Source organism: Cetorhinus maximus, chromosome 32, assembly GCF_964194155.1.
Source record: "Cetorhinus maximus chromosome 32, sCetMax3.hap1.1, whole genome shotgun sequence".
In the NCBI taxonomy this organism is placed as follows: domain Eukaryota; kingdom Metazoa; phylum Chordata; class Chondrichthyes; order Lamniformes; family Cetorhinidae; genus Cetorhinus; species Cetorhinus maximus.
In genome coordinates, this window is record NC_135910.1 from 15,207,974 (window position 1) to 15,229,869 (window position 21,896).

A 21,896-nucleotide genomic window follows, 5' to 3' on the forward strand; every position below is an offset into this window, starting at 1 on the left:
TGGAACTCCCTCCCTAACAGCACTGTGGGTGTACCTACACCACATGGACTGCAGCGGTTCAAGAAGGCAGCAGCTCACCACCACCTTCTCAAGGGGCAATTGGGGATGGACAATAAATGCTGACCTAGCCAGTGACGTTCACATCCTATGACCAAATATAATTTAGGAAAAAACAGGCTTGGGTAGTGATTGTGAGCAAGCTATGTGTTCATCTCAGCATTACAATCAAGCACAGTCTAACCCTAGCAATGGCCAACGGGGTGGTTTTCCCCTCCCTAGTCAAGGGGTTTGGAAGATCATTGCAGGGATCAGCTATCTCAGTGGAAACTTGGGAATCAACAGGTGGGGATAATCTGGGTATATATGGATATTCTGTCACCAACTCACCCCCTTTTATACAAGCTCAGCTCAGTGGTCAGGCTCTTCATTCGCACCTTGAGTTTCCGCTCCGAAGCCTTTACCTCTTCCAGCTGGAAAAAACAGGGAAAGAAAAAAAATCAGTTGCGTGGAAAAACTGGAGAAGTTGCTCTCGTTAGAGCGCAGAAGGTTAAGAGGAGATTCGGTAGAGATGCTCAAAATCATGAAGGGTTTTGATGGAGAAAATAAGGAGAAACTTTCCAGTGGCAACAGGGTCAATAGTCAGAGGGTCAGAGATTTAAAGGTGATCAGCCAAAGACCCAGAGGGGAGATGAGGGAGAAAAGAAAATTGCGCAGCGAGTTGTTGTGATCTGGAACACGCTGCTGTCTGAAAGGGCAGTGGAAGCAGATTCAATAGGGACTTTCGAAAGGGAACTGGATAAATACTAGAAGGGAAAAAAATTTACAGGGTTACTGGGAAAGAGCACGGGTGTGGGGCCAATTGGATAGTTTAACTGAAGAGCTGGCAGAGGACAATGGGCTGAATGGCCTCCATCTAAGTTAACACCGCAAAATCCAACACAATCGTGAGAAAAAGATCCAGTGTTGAATGGCAACAGAAATGGACAGCAAAGCCCCATCGATAGTGACACTTGGGATTTCAGAACAATACAAGCCCAGCTTATCCAACGCTAGTGCTGTCTTATTTTTAATTGGCACCTCTGCTTTCATCCCAATGTGCTGCTCTGTCAATAAAGCCCATTCATTAACAAAACACACAGTTACAAGTCAACTCACTCCCTGAAACACAGTTAAACATCCACAAGAGACAAAATTAGAGAGAATTGAGAGGGAGGCAGAAGTCACGGGTATTCACAAAGGTTAATTTTTTTTTAAAAAAGCATTGTAAATAGGTCAGACTGACGACAGTGACTAAAGCCGAACAGGCACAGTGGGTGTCCAACACCACGTGGACTGCAGCGGTTTAAGGCAGCGCTCGCCAGGACCTGCTCCAGAGCAATTAGGGATGGGCAGTAAATGCTGGCCTTGCCAGTGATGCCCACATCCCATGAATGAATATGGAAAAAATAGCACCATCAGTTGGTACTGAGAGCAATCGCAGCTATATAAATAAAAAAATAAGTGAAGTAGAGTGGGAGGAAGCTCGTGTGGAGCAGTTGGGTCAAGCTTGTGTTGCATATTCTGTGCGGTAAATATCGAGAAGGCAATTCAACCTGTATATTTTAGCCTTCCCTATATGTGCTTGACAGGTGAAGGTAGTGTAAAGGTGGCTTTACTCTACCTCTAAGCCAAGCTGTAGATGACCAGAAGGTAAAGTGATTAATACTGTCTTATAGAATCATAGAATGGTTATAAGCACAGGAGGCCCTTCAGCCCATTGTGTCTGTTCCGGCTCCCCTTTCCCCTCCCCCTTAAATGTCACACCCAAAGTCACCTGTATATAAAACTGGTTCAGTCCCAACTGGAGTAGTGTGTCCAGTTCTGGGCACCACATGTTAGGAAGGATGTGAAAGCATTGGCGAGAGTGCTGAAACGATTCACAAAAATGGTTCCAGGGATGAGGAACTTCAGTTACGTAGATAGATTAGAGGAGTTGGGACTGTTTTTCATAGAGGAGAGAAGGTTAAGAGGAGATTTGATTGAGGTGTTCAAAATCACGAGGAGTCTAGACAGAGTAGGTAGGGAGAAAACAAAAACAGAATTACCTGGAAAAACTCAGCAGGTCTGGCAGCATCGGCGGAGAAGAAAAGAGTTGACGTTTCGAGTCCTCATGACCCTTCAACAGAACTGTGTTGTGTTCTGTTGAAGGGTCATGAGGACTCGAAAGGTCAACTCTTTTCTTCTCCGCCGATGCTGCCAGACCTGCTGAGTTTTTCCAGGTAATTCTGTTTTTGTTTTGGATTTCCAGCATCCGCAGTTTTTTGTTTTTATCTCTAGGTATGGAGAAACTGTTCCCATTGGCCGAAGGATTGAGAACCAGCAATTCACCTAGTGCCACTCCCCTGCCTTTACCCCACAGCTCTGAAATGTTTTCTTCTTCAGCTAATGATCGAATTCCTTTTCAAAAGCCACAACTGAATCAGCCCCCACATTCTCAGACAGTGCATTCCAGATCCTAACTACTCACTGCGTGAAGAAAGCTCTTCATGTCACCGTTGCTTCTTTTGTGTTTGGGAACACCACCACCTGCAAATTCCACTCCAAGGCACATGCCGTCCTGACTTGGAACTATATCACTGTTCCTTCACCATGGCCCAGTCAAAATCCTGGAACTCCCTCCCTAACAGCACCGCGGGTGTACCCACACCACACAGATTAGACTGCAGCAGCTCAAGGCAGCAGCTCACCACCACATTCTCAGGGGCAATTAGAGACGGGCAATAAAATGCTGGCTTAGCCAGCAATGCCCACATCCCATGAATGAATAAAAAATAAATCATCTTAAATCGGGTGCCCAATCTTTCTCCTTATCTACTCTGTCCAGACCCCTCATGATTTTGAATACCCCTTTCAAATCTCTAAACCGTCTCTCTTCCATGAAAAACAGTCCCAACTTCTCTAATCTATCTACGTAATTGAAGTTCCTCATCCCTGGAACCATTTTCGTGAATCTTTTCTGCACTCTCGCCAATGCTTTCACATCCTTCCTAACATGTGGTGCCCAGAACTGGACACGCTACTCCTGTTGAGACCGCACCAGTGTTTTATACAGGTGACTTTGGGTGACATTTAAGGGGGGATGGGAAAAGTGGGAGTGTTTCGGTTCTAGTCAAAGGCTCCTCACTTCCAATGAACAAAATTTAACAAGTAGAAAATCTCAATTTCTAGATTTCTGCCAAATTGCTTATTTCCTTTTAAAACTTATCAACAGGCAAGACTCTGTGATATCTATATCCAACACAAATGCTGCTGTCCTTACTCAATCATCTGAAGTCTCACCTCATCCAAGACCTGTCGGTATTCTTGGTTCCGCTTATTTGCTGCTCTCTGATTTTTCGTTTTCTCCTTCATCAGGTCCTCCTCCAAACTTTGAATGATCTTTTTCAAGATTTTCACCTCTTTGGATACGGACGCCGTGCTGGAGAGTTTCATCTGCTCCTGGAGCTGCAGGATCATGACTTCCAGCTCCTGTTTCTCCTGCAGCAACTTCTCAAACCTGAGGGGCACACAGAGGAACGATTGCGTATTGCTGAAAAGAGAGACATGTTGCCGAAGCTTTTCGTCTTGCACGCATCAGGACAAAGACAAGAATGCCAAATTTCAAACAAACAACAATTTATACTGCAGGAGAAAAGGATTGATTGGCAAGTTGAATCTGATTGACCGAGGTGTTGCCATGGAGAAAGCAACGGGGAACTATAGGTTCCCCAAGCTCCAGGGTAATTCAAAAAAGGCGTAAGGCTTGAACATATTCCTTTTGTTTGCAGAGAACAGGTCCTTGCATGTGAATGGGTGTCACTTCTAGCAAGTCCAAATGAGCCACATTACGAGCTTGACTGATTATCTTAAATTGGTTGTTAGTGTAGCTATTAGTGTACTCAGGATTGTTCAGCAAGTGCTGCCCAGTCATGGGAATCACATATAACAGCAGATGTTTTGATTTGGGTTTTGCAAGCGTGGACTGGTTGAGTGCAGTCTGTACTCTGCCTATTGCGAGCAACCAAAGGAACATGGTGTTCGATTTGATCAGCCAGTCGCAGGGATGTATCTGGCATTGCACCGGCTATGGTGGCAACACCTCGGCCAATCAGAGTTGACCTGACAACCAATCAGCATCCTTTTCTCCTGTACTTTACGTTGTTGCGAGCGTTTTGAAATTTGGCATTCTTGTATTTCTCCTGCTGAAGGCAAGACAAAAAGCTTCGGCAACATGGCTCTCCTTTTAGTGATATTCAAAGTGTTAAAGGGGCATGGGTTCAGCTGGTAAATGCCAACACAGACTAGTTGTGCTATGTTTCTACGTTGTCATTTCTATGTAAAGGGGGCCTGCTATTAAGGATTGTGAGCCCCAGCCAAATCCTACCTGCATGCTGTCATAATACTACCTCAAGTACAGACTCTGCACATCTTGTAGTAAAGGGTGTTAGTTCTATAGTGTCGCTGCTGAGAGGTGGGCAGTGATGTGAAGGAATGAAATTTGGGGTGGAAGAGAAAGGAGGAAAACAGGAAGGAGGGAGGAAAAGAAAGAGACTCACTCTGTTCTCAGCCGCCTGAGCTCTGTGTCGCGGTAATCCTTGCCCTGCTTCGATCTCACAGCGGCGAGTTCCTCCTTCAGTCCTCGGATGACTTTCTGGAGAGCGACTGGATCTGGCTTTCCTGCGTAGGGCAGTGGCAGTGGATAGTGTATTCTGCAGACATCAAAAAGAAGGCTCAGGGGCTGCTTCAATCATTTCAGTCTTTGCAATTCTCTACCCCAGAGAGCAGTGGAGGCTGGGTCATTTAATATATTCCAGGCTGAGTTAGACAGATTTTTGATCTACAAGAAAGTCAATGGCTATGGGAGACAGACAGGAGAGCGGAGTTAGGGCCACAATCAGATCAACCGTGCTATTATTAAGTGGCGGAACAGGCTCGAGAAGCCAAATGGCCTATTCCTGCTTCTATTTCTTATGGTGTTAGGTTTACCTTTTGGTCAGACAGGGTAAGGATGGCAAGTTTCCTTTCCATCTGTCAGCTTCATGGCCATTTTTAAACTGATATCGCTTTTTATTTCCAGATTCCTCCACCATGGAAGTTTGAATTCACATTCCCTGGATTATTAGTTCAAGACACTGGTTTACCAGTGCAGGATCCACCCCTACAAATCCTCTCCTGATTGAAACTTAAAATTGTATGAGTGGCTAAAGTGACAGCCAATTTTTCCAAGATGCACTGCATAGCTTAACAAAACCATTTATTCTCCTTGGCTTCCTGATCAGTAGCCAAGGTTGCATAGAGAAAAGTTAAGCTGATAGATACAGTGAAAAATGCGATGAATCAAACTTGGACGACACGAAATTTCAATGATGTCGAAGTTGGCAACTATTCCTGCCGGCAGGATAGCAAAACCATAGAATGAAGCCCGTGATAAGCCGAGATTCCGCACTGGTAACTCTGGATTAGCCGAACTTGTCTAAGCTTGTCATATGACCGCACCAACCAGCCAGAGCGGGAGTTAGACACACAAGAGCGCGAAATCACAGAGCGCTGGGCAAGCCATCATTTGACATCGAGATCTCTCTGCGAAAGGGCCTGCAAAACCTGTGAGCGTGGCTGAACCTGTGAGAAAGTTAAAAGCGCCGTCGAACGGAAAGAAGGTGAAGTTGATACAGCAAGTGGAAAACTGTGGCCCAAAGCGGAAACGCAAAGGTGTGGCAGAATGTTTGTAGGCATATCAGGTTACACAGAGACACATGCATGTGGCAATGGCGCCTCCTTGGCTATTACAAAACTCCACTTAACATGAATTTGGAAGCTGGACTCCTGGAATTCAATTCATCGAGATTTTATGGTACAATTTTTCAGCACATTTTCCTAGTTCAATGGAAGACGAACAAAAGGGGTTTAATCTCCATGGTCTTGTTGCTGATTGTGTTCTAAGTGCTTGAAATGGAATAAGATAATCGGTCAGATTATGCTGTTACATTAACTTGATAACTGGAACTTCACTCTTTTGACAGTGTTTTTAAGACCATCAGTGGCAATAGACTTACTTGCCACAAATGGTCCCGCAGGCTGTAGCGGTGTTAATTTGTAATAGTTTAAGGCTTCTCTGGGAGCCTTTTGGGAGAGATTTGTGCAAACATTTTGGGAGTACAAGGGTGGGAAGTAATGAAAAGTAATTTGCCGCACAAAAGATTAATACACAAGATGAGATCACACAGAGTTAGGGGTAATATATTAGCTTGGATAGAGGATTGGCTAACCAACAGAAAGCAGAGAGTCGGGGTAAATGGGTCTTTTTCTTGATGGCAAGCTGCAATTAGTGGGGTGCCACAGGATTCGGTCCTTGGGCCCCAACTATTTACAATCTATATTAATGGTTTGGATTCAGGAATATAAGGTACTATAGCTAAATTTGCAGATGACACCAAAATAGGTGGGAAAGTAAGTTGCAATGAAGAAATAAGAAATTTACAAATGAATATGGACAGATTAGGTGAATGGGCCAAAATTTGGCAGATGGGGTTTAACGTGGATAAGTGTGAGGTTATCCATTTTGGTCGGAAGAATAAAAAGGCGACTTATTATTTAAATGGAGAGAAACTTCAGAATGCTTCAGTGCAGAGGGATCTGGATGTCCTCGTGCATGAATCAATGAAAGCTAATATGCAGGTACAGCAGGTAATAAAGAAGGCAAATGGAATTTTGGCATTTATTGCTAAAGGAATAGAGTATAAAATAGGGAACTGTACAGGGCATTCGTGAGACCACACATGGAGTACTGTGCACAGTTTTGGTCCCCTTACTTGAGGAAGGATGTAGATGCATTGGAGACGGTTCAGAGGAGGTTTACTAGATTGATTCCAGAGATGCGGGGCTTGTCTTGAGGAGAGATTGAGCAGGTAGGCCTATTCTCGCTAGAGTTTAGAAGGATGAGAGGGGCTCTAATTGAGGCATACAAGATGCTAAAGGGGATGGACAAAGTAGACGTGGAGCTGATGTTTCCCCTTGTGGGGCTTTCTAGAACAAGAGGCCATAGTTTTAGGCTAAGGGGTGGTAGATTTAAATCAGAGATGAGGAGGAATTACTTTTCTCACAGGGTTGTGAATCTGTGGAATTCACTACCTCAGAGTGCAGTGGATGCCGGGACGCTGAATTAGTAGCAGGTTGAAAGGTTATGGGGAGAGGACAGGAAATTGGAGTTGAGGCCGAAATGAGATCAGCCATGATCATATTGAATGGCGGGGCAGGCTCGAGGGGCTGAATTACCTAATCCTGCTCCTAGTTCTTATGTTCTAATAGCTAAATCAGTGGATCATTGAATGCAACTCAACTGTTCATGTTAATTTATTCTTTCATGGAATGTTGGTATCGCTGGCAAGGCCAGCATTTGCTGCCCATCCATAATTGCCCTTGAACTGAGTGGTTGCTAGGTAATTTCAGAGGGCAGTTAAGCATCAGTCACATTGCTGTGAGTCTGGAGTCACACGTAGGCCAGACCGGGTAAGCGCAGCAGATTTCCTGCCCTAAAGGACATTAGTGACCAGGTGGGTTTTTACAACAATCGATGATAGTTTCATGGTCACCATGACTGAGATTAGCTTTCAATTCCAGATTTTATGAATTGAATTTAAATTCCACCAGCTGGCGTGGTGGGATTTGAACTCACGTCCCCAGAGAATTAGCCTGGGGGCCTCTGGATTACTGGTTCAGTGGCATTACCACTACGCCACCATCATGAATCGGTTGCTGCGCGGATAAGGCCTTAACATTTTTCATTAAAAACCAACGTTAGAAAATTAACTGAAACAGGGCTACTCTGCTAAACATATGCTGTAACCTTGAAAACTAACCCTTAATTTTCATGCTGGATCAAACCCAATTAATGCTGTGATACTTGTATGATTCAGAGTCTCTGAACTAAATTAAGTATGACCGTTAATTGTTGGTACTGAACGTTATAATGGCGGCAATCACAAGATATGGACAGAGTTAAATAAAGCAGTTTTGTATTATGGCCTTGATATCTTCCAAGTGGGTTCAGTCTGAACTATTCTCATGCTAGCCACTAGCTGGGGATTTCTTCTGGTCGGTTGCTTTATGTGGATGTTAAGCTACACATGGCCGCGTGCAGAATCTTGGACTTGGCCGATAAGTTCCGGCGAGAGTTGGGATTCAATACTTCCTGCATACCTGTCAAACTCCACCGAGTAAATGAGAATGAGGTAGCGTTTGGCATTGAGTGCTCCAGATTTCGGCGGCGGCATGTGCCTCATTGCGACTCCAGTTTTCCGGTTCCTCAACAACTCCAGGTCGGAATAGGTCAGCAGGTCGAGGGTCACTGATTCGCTGCTCTGAAAGAAAATAAATAAACCCGTCGCAGTCAGCACTCCTGCCCTGACCCGCGCAGTTATCAAGAACAACCAACCTACCCAGGCGTAAACTCCGAGATCTAAGTCCTATGTCTCCACTCCCTGTCCCTGCACGTTTATCCTGAGACACAGTTTTGACAAGGAGAGCTTGGAACGAACACCGTGCGTAACAGTTAGGAAATGACAGCCTCTGAACATAAAAACTATTTCACTGCAAATGCAATTCTGTGTTTTATTCCCATTTTGGAAACAAATAGAGGTGAACAAACAGAAAGCAACATAAGGAAGCTTAATAAAACCCCTGAATCCATTTCATAATTGAAACCAACTCCACCGTTCAACACTCCAAATGATCTGCTGTCACAATTTAACTCATTATTCACATTCAGTACAAGTTATCCAATGATTCCACCTTTATCAGGTACGAAGTTCCCATTTTGTTGTATTATTTACATTGCTTCGTTCAAATAATTGGATAATTTATTTTTTTTAAGCACAGAGTAAATCGTAGGGATACTGTGCACGAAAGAGGTCGTATGTTTAAAAATTAAAAATCAAAGTTAAAAACTTAACCTAAAGCGCACTGTAATAAGGACTTGCATTCATATACATGCCAACCATAAAAGATGGTCCCAGACCCCCTTCGCAGAATCATAAATCAGACTAAACTGGACAGTGGGCCAATGTTAGGAATAGTGTTACATTTCACTCTCAGTTAAAGGAAAGAGACTTGTGCTTACATAGCACTTTCCACAACCAGCGGATGTCACAAAGCGCTTTAAGCCAATTAAGTACCCTTCGAAGTGCAGTCACTGCTGTGACGTAGGAAACACTAACTAATTTGTGCACAGAAAGCTCCCACAAACAGCCATGTGATTATGGCCAGATAATCTGTTTTTTGTGATGTTGATTGAGGGATAAATATTGGCCAGGACACCGGGAAGAACTCACCTGCTCTTCTGCGAAATAGTGTCATTGGATCTTTTACATCCACCCAGGCAGGCAGATGGGACCCAAGTTCAACCGAAAGATGACACCTCCCACGGCACAAGCCTCGATTTTCTTCTTGCACTCAAGCCCTGGAGTGGGACCGAAACCTGGAACCTTGTGATCCAGAGGCAAGAGTGCTACCCACTGAGCCACGGCTGACACACTATCCCAAATTAAGAAAGTAACCTGGAGACTGAATTTTAATCAGTGTTGGGTCAGTAGTATCCTGAATCACGTACCCTTGTCTTCTGGATGAGCAAAGACCTGTGTATGTTTACCCGGAGCGCAGCCGATCCTTTGTAAATGGGACAAATAGGGGTGGCTAAGAGTTGCCCCAGTATTGTTTGGTAGAAATCAGCACTGGAAGTGCCCCTTGTGAATTATTAATTAATACAATAAACTAACACGTGGTCCAATTAAACTGAAAGAAGTTTGAAATAAAACCAAATCAGAATATTGCCAAAATCTGCGCAGTATATATCTTTATTTTTTTTTAAAAATGATCTGTAAAAATTGCTCCAATGTCATCAACAGAGGGACAAATTTGCTCGAGCCCCTATGTTTTAAGTTGGCAAAGCCGATAGAGGAGTAGAAACTAACTCTGCTTTCAACAGATCCAAAAGCAAGCTTATAAAACGTTGACATAACGTTATTACATGTGTCCAGTGGGGACACTATTCCCTGCAGAGCCCACCGATTGCAGAAGCGGAGCGGGAGTGAAGTATCAGCCTGGCTTACTGGGTAGCAGCACTTTTACCTCCAAGTCAAAGGGTTTGTGGGTTCGAGTCCCACACCAGGGGACCTGAGCACCGAAAATCGAGGCTGACGCTGATCTTGTGGATGTGACGTTAAAGCCAGGGCCCCAACTGCCCTCGGAGGTGGATGTAAAATATCACGTGGCACTATTTTAGAGGAAGAGCAGGGGAGTTCCCCTCGATCTCTTGGCCAATATTTATCCCTCAATCAACATCACCAAAGCAAGATTATCTGGCTTTTATCATTTGCTGTTTGTGGGAGCTTGCTGTGCATAAATTTGCTGACACATTCCCTTACCTTGCAGCAGGGACCACATTTCAAGTGTACTCCATTGTGGAGAGAGAAAGAAAAAATGAGAACTGGAGGCTGGAGATGAGAGCAGAATTTCTCATCTTATTTTCTGATCAGTAACATGAAAGAGGTATTAGAGGTATTCTTGGGTGTGACAGACATACCCAAGTCATGTCTGGGCTTTAAATGGTGCAGAACAGACAGCAGCTGCAGACGTCTGCTCCATCAAACCAAACTGTACCTTTGTGATGGCTGATTCCAACATGTTGCAGAAGATTGAGAACTGTTTGAAGTTTCCAGTTTTATGAGTGACATCCTCAATATCTGCAAAGCAGAGAAATCAGACAGACAGAGTCAGTTAGGTATCTGCTAACCTCCCCCACGAGGTTTATTCTCCCGCTACCTTACATACCAGTGCTTCACAACAGAATGCCATGAACGATGTGGTGCCATAAAGTACAGATCCACAGACTCCTCCACTGGATACTCAAAACTCTTGGATACTGTGTCTAAAAATATTTCTTTCTGAAATTTTTTTCCAAGTTCAAAATCATGAGGGGAGTCCAGGAGAAGCTGTTCACATTGACAGAAGGGTTGAGAACCAGAGGACACAGATTTAAGATGATTGGCAAAAGGACCAAAGGCAATATGAGGAAAAACTTTTTTTTAAACGCAGTGAGTGGTTAGGATCTGCAACGTACTTCCTGAGAGGGTGGTGGCGGAGGAAGATTCAATCATGGCTTTCAAAAGAGAATTAAATAAGCACACGAAGGGGGGAAATAATTGCAGGGCTACAGGGAAAGGGCAGGGGACTAGCTAAACTGCTCTTGCAGAGACCTAGCACAAACTCATTTAGAATATTGTGAGCAATTTTGGGCCCCGTATCTCAGGAAGGATGTGCTGGCCCTGGAGAGGGTCCAGAGGAGGTTCACGAGAATGATCCCAGTAGTGAAAGGCTTAACATATGAGGAACGTTTGAGGACTCTGGGTCTATACTTGATGGAGTTTAGAAGGATGAGGGGGGAACTGATTGGAACTTACAGAATACTGAAAGGCCTGGGTAGAGTGGACGTGGGGAAGATGTTTCCATTAGTAGGAGAGACTAGGACCCGAGGGCACAGCCTCAGAGTAAAGGGAAGACCTTTTAGAACAGAGATGAGGAGAAACTTCTTTAGCCAGAGAGTGGTGAATCTGTGGAATTCATTGCCACAGAAGGCTGTGGAGGCCAGGTCATTGAGTGTATTTAAGACCGAGATAGATAGGTTCTTGATTGGTAAGGGGATCAAAGGTTACGGGGAGAGGACGGGAGAATGGGGTTGAGAAACTTATCAGCCATGATTGAATGGTGGAGCAGACTCGATAGGCCGAATGCCCTAATTTCTGCTCCTATGTCTTATGGTCTAACTCGACACGCCAAACGGTAACCTCCTGTGCTTTAACCATTCCTTGATTCCATTTTGAATCCAGACTGTGTTTGAAGGCTGTATGACCATGAAGGACAGCAGAGTTGGGACCCACATCCACACAAGTACATCAGCGCTGCATTTTTAAAAAAAAAAATTCTTTCACCAGATGTGGGCATTGCTGGCTGGGCCAGCATTTATTGCCCATCCACAGTTGCCCTCGAGGAGGTGATGATGAGCCATCTTCTCAAACCGCTGCAGGCCATGTCCGGACGATGATTACAAGCAAGAAACCTTTCCATTAGGGACACAAGAGGCCCCTTGCAGCAATCCTACTACCCACTGCCCTGAGATCAACAAGCTCAGCACAGATAAGGCCGTGAACCTCGCTCAGTACAACTGGGCATTCAGCTACAGAGCTGTCAAAAGGGCTTGGAAAAATACATCCACACTATACTAGTATTAAAAACGCCCCAACCTAGGAAGTAGGAGAGGCAGGCTGAAGATCATACTGATCACACGAGAAAGAGCAGCTTTGAACTTACAAACAGCCTCAAATTCTCCTCGCCACTGCTCAGAAGTCAGCCGGTCCTCGACTTCCACCTCCAACACACCTCCAGTCACCATCATCGTGACAATGTACTCGATCCCCCGGAAAACATAATTTGCTTGCACAGAAGAACCTCCTTCCATGGTGCAGGCAGACAAGTGGGCTGTACTTCAGGACAAAGGTGATAAGACCCAGGGAGCCTCAAAAGAGGCAACGAGCAGTTAGATCTTTTAAGCTGCGGATAGTAAATTAAATGATTAGAAATGAGATAGAATGATGTTAAATGTCACCAACAGGCTGCCCAGTTTGTTTTTTTGTTTGTAGCATATACTGGGAAGGATATCCAGATGGAACAGCCTCCTATATAGACCCAGCTCTCCCTCACAGCATCTAAGTAAGTTCACTACCCAATGTAGCATAGATTCCAACATATCAGGGTGAAAGCAGGGTAGAGGAAGCTTGCCTTTATGTCATTATGCAGACCTAAGCAGTTTCAAATCCAGTTTATATACTCTTTTGGTATGTGTACAGCCCGCATGCTACTGAAGTAGACAAGGAAGATCCCAGGGCAGGTCACGACACCCAGACCTGCTGAGTATTTCCAGCATTTTATTGAGGAGGATCCCAGGCTTGGTCTCCAAGTCCTAACTGCTTGTTGGGGGAGATGGGGAGAGGGGAGCAGCCAAGGGCTACCACAACTTGGGGCACCGCATAACCCGGTTAGGGGGTAAATTGGCCAGGATCGCAGCTCCTGATCAGGGCTGAGGAACAATGCTGGGCGCCATCAATCGAAGCCTTCAAGAAAGAATTGGATAATCACCTGGAGAGAAAACATTTGCGGGACTACAGTAGGGAAGTGGAGGTGAACTGCTCCTGTAGAGAGCTGGCATGGACACGACAGGCAGAATGGCCTCCTTCTGTGCTGTAATCATTCTACAGGTGATGGGGGGGTGGGGGGGGTGGCATCACGGGAGTTTGTTAAATTTCCTGTAAATTAAATTGGTTAATTTACAGTTTATTGACCGTGGCCCATTAAGAAAGGGGGGAGAACCTTTATGCCTTTTTAAATGAGTAAAACCCGCCAATCATCGTCAATGTAGAAGGAATTGGATTAAGCGGTGATGCCTTCCGCTGTCGAATTGCCAAGCCGTTTTTTTTTCAACACAGGGACGCAAACCGGAGCCCGACAACATCTCCGCCCCATATCTCCGGGACCGTCCGCGACTCCCGAGGCCCCGTTACCCGAGCGTCCAGTCACCGTCGTCCTCCTCCCCGCCACCGTCGTCCTCCTCCCCGCCACCGTCGTCCTCCTCCCCGCCGCCGTCCTCCTCCTCGGCCCGCGCCTCCGTCTCCAGGCGGCGAGAAGCCCGGGCTCCGCTGAGCGCAACCTAACCCGTCAGCATCCACCCACCCTCGCCCCGCCTCCTGCTAGCCTTTATTCGCCCCTCGCCCGCCATCCGCATCTACCATTGGCTAACGGTCGACGTCAATCAAGAAGAGCGTTTGGTTGTCGCGTAGTTAGCAACCGGACGCACCATTGAACGAATAAAGAAAGAGGGGGGAAGAGAAGGGAAATTATATTACAAGTCTCTTCAAATTGCATGAAAGAAATAGAAAAATCCGTAAAACATCGATATTTTCATAGTTTGAAAATATTGATCAGGTTAGCCACTCTCTTTATATACCTATTTATAAAACATTACTATTTATTGAATGGTCCACCCCTATCATGTGTTCAAAATGGTTTAATAGCGCAGTGGGCGCTGCTGTGATGACGTAATTCGCCTGCGACAGCACAACCAGCTGTCAATCAAAGAGTTGGGGCAATGATTGGCCATAGCAACAAGCAGGTGCTGAGTATTCAGGTAAACTTTAATGAATTTGCCTGGGTGAGTGCGGCTCCAACACCGTCCAGGACAAAGCAGCCCCGCTTGACTGGCACCACATCCACAAACATTCACCCCATCCACCACCGATGCACAGTAGCAGCAGTGTGTGTACCATCTACAAGATGCACTGCAGGAACTCACCAAGGCTCCTTCGACAGCACCTTCCAAACCTGCAACAAAAACAGAATTACCTGGAAAAACTCAGCAGGTCTGGCAGCGTCGGCGGAGAAGAAAAGAGTTGACGTTTCGAGTCCTCACGACCCTTCAACAGAACTGAGTAAAATTAGGAGAGGGGTGAAATATAAGCTGGTTTAAGGAGGGGAGGGGGGGGTGGGGGGAGAGAAGTTGGGGGGGTGGGGGTGGTGGTGGTTGTAGGGACAAGCAAACAGTGATAGGAGCAGATAATCAAAAGATGTCACAGGCAAAGGAACAAAGAGGTGTTGAAGGTGGTGATATTATCTAAGAGAATGTGCTAATTAAGAATGGATGGCAGGACACTCAAGGTACAGCTCTAGTGGGGGTGGGGTGGAAAGACTGACAGGGCATTACAGGTATAGATTTAAAAATAATGGAAATAGGTGGGAAAAGAAAAATCTATATAAATTATTGGAAAAAACAAAAGGGAGGGGGAAGAAATGGAAAGGGGGTGGGGATGGAGGAGGGAGTTCAAGATCTAAAGTTGTTGAATTCAATATTCAGTCCGGAAGGCTGTAAAGTGTCTAGTCGGAAGATGAGGTGCTGTTCCTCCAGTTTGCATTGGGCTTCACTGGAACAATGCAGCAAGCCAAGGACGGACATGTGGGCAAGAGAGCAGGGTGGAGTGTTAAAATGGCAAGCGACAGGGAGGTTTGGGTCTTTCTTGCGGACAGACCGTAGGTGTTCTGCAAAGCGGTCGCCCAGTTTGCGTTTGGTCTCTCCAATGTAGAGGAGACCGCATTGGGAGCAACGAATGCAGTAAACTAAGTTAGGGGAAATGCAAGTGAAATGCTGCTTCACTTGAAAGGAGTGTTTGGGCCCTTGGACGGTGAGGAGAGAGGAAGTGAAGGGGCAGGTGTTGCATCTTCTGCGTGGGCATGGGGAGGTGCCATAGGTGGGGGTTGAGGAGTAGGGGGTGATGGAGGAGTGGACCAGGGTGTCCCGGAGGGAACGGTCCCTACGGAATGCCGCCAGGGGGGGTGAAGGGAAGATGTGTTTGGTGGTGGCATCATGCTGGAGTTGGAGGAAATGGCGGAGGATGATCCTTTGAATGCGGAGGCTGGTAGGGTGATAAGTGAGGACAAGGGGGACCCTATCATGTTTCTGGGAGGGAGGAGAAGGTGTGAGGGCGGATGCGCCGGAGATGGGCCGGACACGGTTGAGGGCCCTGTCAATGACCGTGGGTGGAAAACCTCGGTTAAGGAAGAAGGAGGACATGTCAGAGGAACTGTTTTTGAAGGTAGCATCATCAGAACAGATGCGACGGAGGCGAAGGAACTGAGAGAATGGGATGGAGTCCTTACAGGAAGCGGGGTGTGAGGAGCTGTAGTCGAGATAGCTGTGGGAGTCGGTAGGCTTGTAATGGATATTGGTGGACAGTCTATCACCAGAAATTGAGACAGAGAGGTCAAGGAAGGGAAGGGAAGTGTCAGAGATGGACCATGACCATTACCATCTAGAAGGACAAGGGCAGCAGACACATAGGAACACCACCACCTGGAAGTTCCCCTCCAAGTCACTCACCACCCTGACTTGGAAATATATCGCCGTTCCTTCACTGTCACTGGGTCAAAATCCTTGTTCAACTTGTTCAATCCATGCCACTGATCATAAGACCATAAGATATAGGAGCAGAAATTAGGCCATTCTGCCCATCAAGTCTGTTCCACCATTCAATCATGGCTGATAAGTTTCTCAACCCCATTCTCCCACCTTCTCCCCGTAACCTTTGATCCCCATACCAATCAAGAACCTATCTATCTCCATCTTAAATACACCCAATGACCTGGCCTCCACAGTCCTCTGTAGCAATAAATTCCATAGATTCACCACTCTCTGGCTAAAGAAGTTTCTCCTCATCTCTGTTCTAAAAGGTCTTCCCTTTACTCTGAGGCTGTGCCCTCGGGTCCTAGTCTCTCCTACTAATGGAAACATCTTCCCCACGTCCACTCTATCCAGGCCTTTCAGTATTCTGTAAGTTCCAATCAGATCCCCCCTCATCCTTCTAAACTCCATCGAGTATAGACCCAGAGTCCTCAAATGTTCCTCATATGTTAAGCCTTTCATTCCTGGGATCGTTCTCGTGAACCTCCTCTGGACCCTTTCCAGGGCCAGCACATCCTTCCTGAGATACGGGGCCCAAAATTGCTCACAATATTCTAAATGTGGTCTGACCAGAGCCTTATAAAGCCTCAGCAGCACATCCCTGCTTTTAAATCCTGGAACTCCCTCCCTAACAGCACTGTGGGTGTACCTACACCACAGGGACTGCAGTCGTTCATGAAGGTGGCTCACCACCACCTTCTCATGGGGCAATTAGGGATGGGCAACAAATGCTGGACCAGCCAGCGAAGCCCCCATGCCATGAATGAAATTTTTTAAATCCCACCACGGCAGCTGGTGGAATTTGAATTCAATTAACGAATAATTCTGGAATTGAAAGCTGGTCTCAGCAATGGTGACTGTGAAACTGTCACTGATTGTCATAAAGACCCATCAGGGAATGAAACTTCTACTGGTCTGGCCTACATGTGACTCCAGATCCACAGCAATGTGGTTGACTCTTAACTGCTCTCAAGGGCAATTAGGGATGGGCAAGTAAATGCTGGCCTTGTCAGTGATGCCCACATCCCATGAAGGAATAAAAAAAAAAGGATAAATCAGGGCCATTAAAGGCATCGTGTGACAACAGTGGAGATGGTGCCAAGCTCATAATCCAAGAGATATCCCTCAGCTGGGTACAAATCCAAACATGTTGCTTATTAAACACTTATCAACTATTAACCAACAAAACAAGAGAAGATATGATTCCAAAATGCAACTCTACTACTTACAGAGATAAGACCATAAGACCATGAGACACAGGAGCAGAAATTAGGCCATTCAGCCCATCGACTCTGCTCCGCCATTCAATCATGGCTGATAAGTTTCTCAACCCCATTCTCCTGCCTTCTCCCCGTAACCTTTGATCCCCTTACCAATCAAGAACCTATCTATCTCGGTCTTAAATACACTCAATGACCTGGCCTCCATAGCCTTCTGTGGCAATGAATTCCACAGATTCACCACTCTCTGGCTAAAGAAGTTTCTCCTCATCTCTGTTCTAAAAGGTCTTCCCTTTACTCTGAGGCTGTGCCCTCGGGTCCTAGTCTCTCCTACTAATGGAAACATCTTCCCCACATCCACTCTATCCAGGCTTTTCAGTATTCTGTAAGTTTCAATCAGACCCCCCTCATCCTTCTAAACTCCATCGAGTACAGACCCAGATTCCTCAAACGTTCCTCATATGTTAAGCCTTTCATTCCTGGGATCATTCTCGTGAACCTCCTCTGGACCCTCTCCAGGGCCAGAACATCCTTCCTGAGTTACGGGGCCCAAAATTGCTCACAATATTCCAAATGTGGTCTGACCAGAGCCTTATAAAGCCTCAGCAGCACATCCCTGCTTTTATATTCTAGTCCTCTCGAAATAAATGCCAACATTGCATTTGCCTTCCTAACTACCGACTCAACCTGCAAGTTAACGTTAAGAGAATCCTGGACTAGGACTCCCAAGTCCCTTTGCACTCCAGATTTCTGAATTCTCTCCCCATTTAGAAAATAGTCTATGCCTCTTCTTCCTACCAATGTGCATGACCTCACACTTGCCCACGTTGTATTCCATCTGCCACTTCTTTGCCCATTCTCCTAACCTGTCCAAATCCTTCTGCATCCTCCCCACCTCCTCAATACTACCTGTCCCTCCACCTATCTTTGTATCATCTGCAAACTTAGCCAGGATGCCCTCAGTTCCTTCATCTAGATCATTAATGTAAAAGTGAAAAGTTGTGGTCCCAACACTGACCCCTGCGGAACTCCACTAGTCACCATCCGCCATCCTGAGAAGGACCCCCTTATCCCCACTCTCTGCCTCCTGCCAGACAGCCAATCTTCTATCCATGCTAGTACCTTGCCTCTAACACCATGGGCTCTTGTCTTACTGAGCAGCCTCCTGTGCGGCACCTTGTCAAAGGCCTTCTGGAAGTCCAAGTAGATAACATCCATTGGCTCTCCTTTGTCTATCCTACTCGTTACCTCCTCAAAGAATTCTAACAGATTTGTCAGGCATGACCTCCCCTTGATGAAACCGTGCTGACTTTGCCCTATTTTACCATGCACTTCCAAGTATTCTGAAATCTCATCCTTAATAATGGACTCTAAAATCTTACCAACGACCGAGGTCAGGCTAATCGGCCTGTAATTTCCCGTCTTTTGCCTCACTCCCTTCTTAAACAAGGGGGTTACGTTAGCGATTTTCCAGTCCTCTGTGACCCTCCCTGACTCCAGTGATTCCTGAAAGATCACCACTAACGCCTCCACTATCTCTTCAGCTATCTCCTTCAGTACTCTGGGGTGTAATCCATCTGGTCCAGGTGATCTATCCACCTTCAGACCTTTCAATTTTCCTAGCACCTTCTCCTTGGTAATGGCCACCATACTCACCTCTGCCCCCCGACTCTCTTGAACTTTGGGGATGCCACTCGTGTCTTCCACTGTGAAGACTGACGCAAAGTACCTATTCAGTTCCTCCGCCATTTCTTTGTTCCCCACTACTACTTCTCCAGCGTCATTTTCCAGCGGCCCAATGTCCACTTTTGCCTCTCTCTTACCCTTTATATATCTAAAAAAAACTCTTGCAATCTTCTTTTATATTACTGGCTAGTTTACCCTCATATTTAATCTTCTCCCTCCTTATTTCTTTTTTTAGTTGTTCTCTGTTGGTCTTTGTAGGCTTCACAATCCCCTGGTTTCCCACTGCTCTTCGCCGCATTGTATGCTTTCTCTTTAGCTTTTATGCTGTCCCTGACTTCCCTTGTCAGCCATGGTTGCCTTTAGTATGCTTCTTCCTGGGTATGAATTTTTGCTGTGTGTCCCAAATTACTCCCAGAAACTCCTGCCATTGCTGTTCCACTGTCTTTCCTGCTAGGCTCATCTCCCAGTCAATTCTGGCCAGCTCCTCCTTCATGCCTCTGTAGTTGCCTTTATTCAACTGTAATACCGTTACATCTGATTCCAGCTTTTTCCTCTCAAATTGGAGGGTAAATTCTATCATATTATGGTCACTTCCTCCTCAGAGTTCCTTCACCTTAAGCTCCCTTATCAAATCTGCCTCATTACACATCACTAAATCTAGAATTGCCTGTTCCCTAGTGGGCTCCACCATAAGCTGCTCCAAAAAGCCACCTCGTAGACATTCCATAAATTCCTTTTCTTGGGATCCACTACCAACCTGATTTTCCCAGTCTACCTGCATATTGAAATCCCCCATGATCACTGTAACCTTGCCTTTCTTACACACCTTTTCTATCTCCTGGTGTATCTTGTGCCCCACATCCTGACTACTGTTTGGAGGCCTGTACATAACTCCCATTATGGTTTTTTTACCTTTGCGGTTCCTCAACTCTACCCACACAGATTCTACATTGTCTGACCCTATATCATTTCTTGCTATCGATTTAATTTCATTTCTTACTAACAAAGCAACCCCACCCCCTCTGCCAACCTGCCTATCTTTTCGATAGGATGTATATCCTTGGATATTTAGCTCCCAGTCCTGATCCCCTTGCAGCCATGTCTCCGTCATACCCACCACATCATACCTGCCAATTTCAATCTGCGCCACAAGCTCATTTACCTTATTTCGTATACTGCGTGCATTCAGATACAACACCTTCAGTCCTGTATTTCCCATCCCCTTTCTCATTGTCGTCCCTTTATCTGATGTGCTTGAAGTTAGATTCCTAGCCCTTTCCAAACACTCTGTCCTATTTTGTGTTCTGGAGATTTTAATAGCCTCTCCTGGGCTCTCCTTTCTTTTCAGTTTTTTTCATAATTTTCCATGAAGTTGAAGATATAGTATTGCAAATTATTAAGTGATTATGGTTAATACCACACATTAGCCACTCATTGTGACTTTGGGGTCCTTTGGAGAAGACAAGAGGGAGCTAACCCTGGATTGGGGTACCGTCAGCTCTCTGGCAGCTCATCCAGAGATCCTGGGCAGAGAGAGTGCTGCTGGCAGCCATGGAGGGCTTTACAGTTGAGCAGAGCTGGTTACAGCAGACGGATTTTGCTGGCATACGGGCAAGGAGTCAGGAAAAGCAAAACCTAAGTTACTAGAGAGGCACCTTTTGTGTAAGAGGGTGTAATTGCAGTGTGACAGGTTTACATAGGTTGTTTCATTATTATAAGCGACTTAGGAATCTATAATGGAAAAAAGTTGACAGCGTGCACAGAATCATAAGAGTTTTTAATATTTTATAGATATATTATGATATGAAATCAACACCTTGTGACACCGCTTTATTTGATACACAGAACACAAATGGTGCACAGTAAAACTGTGGCCTTATTGCAATTTCAGAAAGCTCTGAATATTTAACTGGATGTTAAGACATCTCCAAATGGAGGGCACCATGTGACAGGAGCTGGCATTGAGCTGTTCGTTTCAGCAAACCTTCCTCCAGGCACCTGTCCAAACCCTCGACTTAAATCTCGTCAACCATTAATCTACAAAACACCAAAGGGCTCACAGGATTTGAAATGCAATTGGAAATCTTACATTTGCATGGAGAAAAGTGCTTGACAGCAACAATGTACCTTTCTCTGCTGGTCTTAAACTGTCTCTCTCTGCTCCCCCTCACTCTCTCTCTCTCTCTGTCCCTCTCTGCCCCTTTTCGCTAGGTCTCTTGCTCTCTCTGTCCATCTCTTGCCACATCTTTGCCCCTTTTCCTCTTTTCCTCTCTCTTTCTCTGCCCCTCTCATCTTCCCTCACTCAAGTCTCTTTCTGCCCCTCTCGTGCGCTCTTTCTTCGACTCAGAGGTGGTCCCGGAGGACTGGAGAATTGCAAACGTTACATCCTTGTTCAAGAAATCAAGAAAAGGTGTAAGACCAGCAACCACAGGCCAGTCAGATTAACTTCGGTGGGGAAACATCAGGAAACAATAATTCAAGACAAAATTAACGGTCACGTGGATAAATGCGGGTTAATTAAGGAAAGCCAGCATGGATTTCTAAAGGGAAAATCATGTTTAACTAACTTGCTGGAGTTTTTTGAAGAGGTAACAGAGAGGGTTGATGAGGGCAATGCTGTTGATGTGGTGTACATGGACTTCCAAAAGGCGTATGATCCAGTGCCGCACAAGAGACTTGTGAGAAAAGTTATAGCTCATGGATTAAAAGGGACAGTAGCAACATGGATATGGAGTTGACTGAGTGACAGGAAACAGCGTGCAGCGGTTAATGGGTGCTTTAGTGCTGGAGGAAGGTTTATAGTGGAGTTCCCCAGGGGTCAGTGTTGGGACACTTGCTTTTTCTGATATATATTAATGTCCTAAACCTCGTTCTGCAGGGCATAATTCAAAGTTTGCGGATGGTACACAACTTGGAAG

General features: G+C 45.6%; 2 protein-coding genes across 3 annotated transcripts in view; one reads left to right on the forward strand and one right to left on the reverse strand.

Moving 5' to 3' along the window:
• Window positions 1-5,117, forward strand: part of opa3 (outer mitochondrial membrane lipid metabolism regulator OPA3) — a 31,080-nt gene extending 25,963 nt beyond the window's left edge. Inside the window, exon 3 of the mRNA XM_078533347.1 lies at window positions 5,096-5,117. The gene's annotated coding sequence lies outside the window, so the exon portion shown is untranslated. The remainder of the gene's footprint in view (window positions 1-5,095) is intronic.
• ccdc61 (coiled-coil domain containing 61) overlaps window positions 1-12,619 on the reverse strand; it is a 29,762-nt gene extending 17,143 nt beyond the window's left edge. For both annotated transcript variants that reach the window (XM_078533341.1, XM_078533342.1), the window contains exons 1-6: window positions 12,379-12,619; window positions 10,672-10,754; window positions 8,215-8,375; window positions 4,575-4,727; window positions 3,319-3,535; window positions 388-470 (exon numbers count right to left, since the gene is read on the reverse strand). In XM_078533341.1, coding sequence (XP_078389467.1) covers window positions 388-470; window positions 3,319-3,535; window positions 4,575-4,727; window positions 8,215-8,375; window positions 10,672-10,754; window positions 12,379-12,526 — 845 coding nt within the window. In that variant the 5' untranslated portion in view covers window positions 12,527-12,619. The remainder of the gene's footprint in view (window positions 1-387; window positions 471-3,318; window positions 3,536-4,574; window positions 4,728-8,214; window positions 8,376-10,671; window positions 10,755-12,378) is intronic.
• Window positions 12,620-21,896: the final 9,277 nt, after the last annotated feature.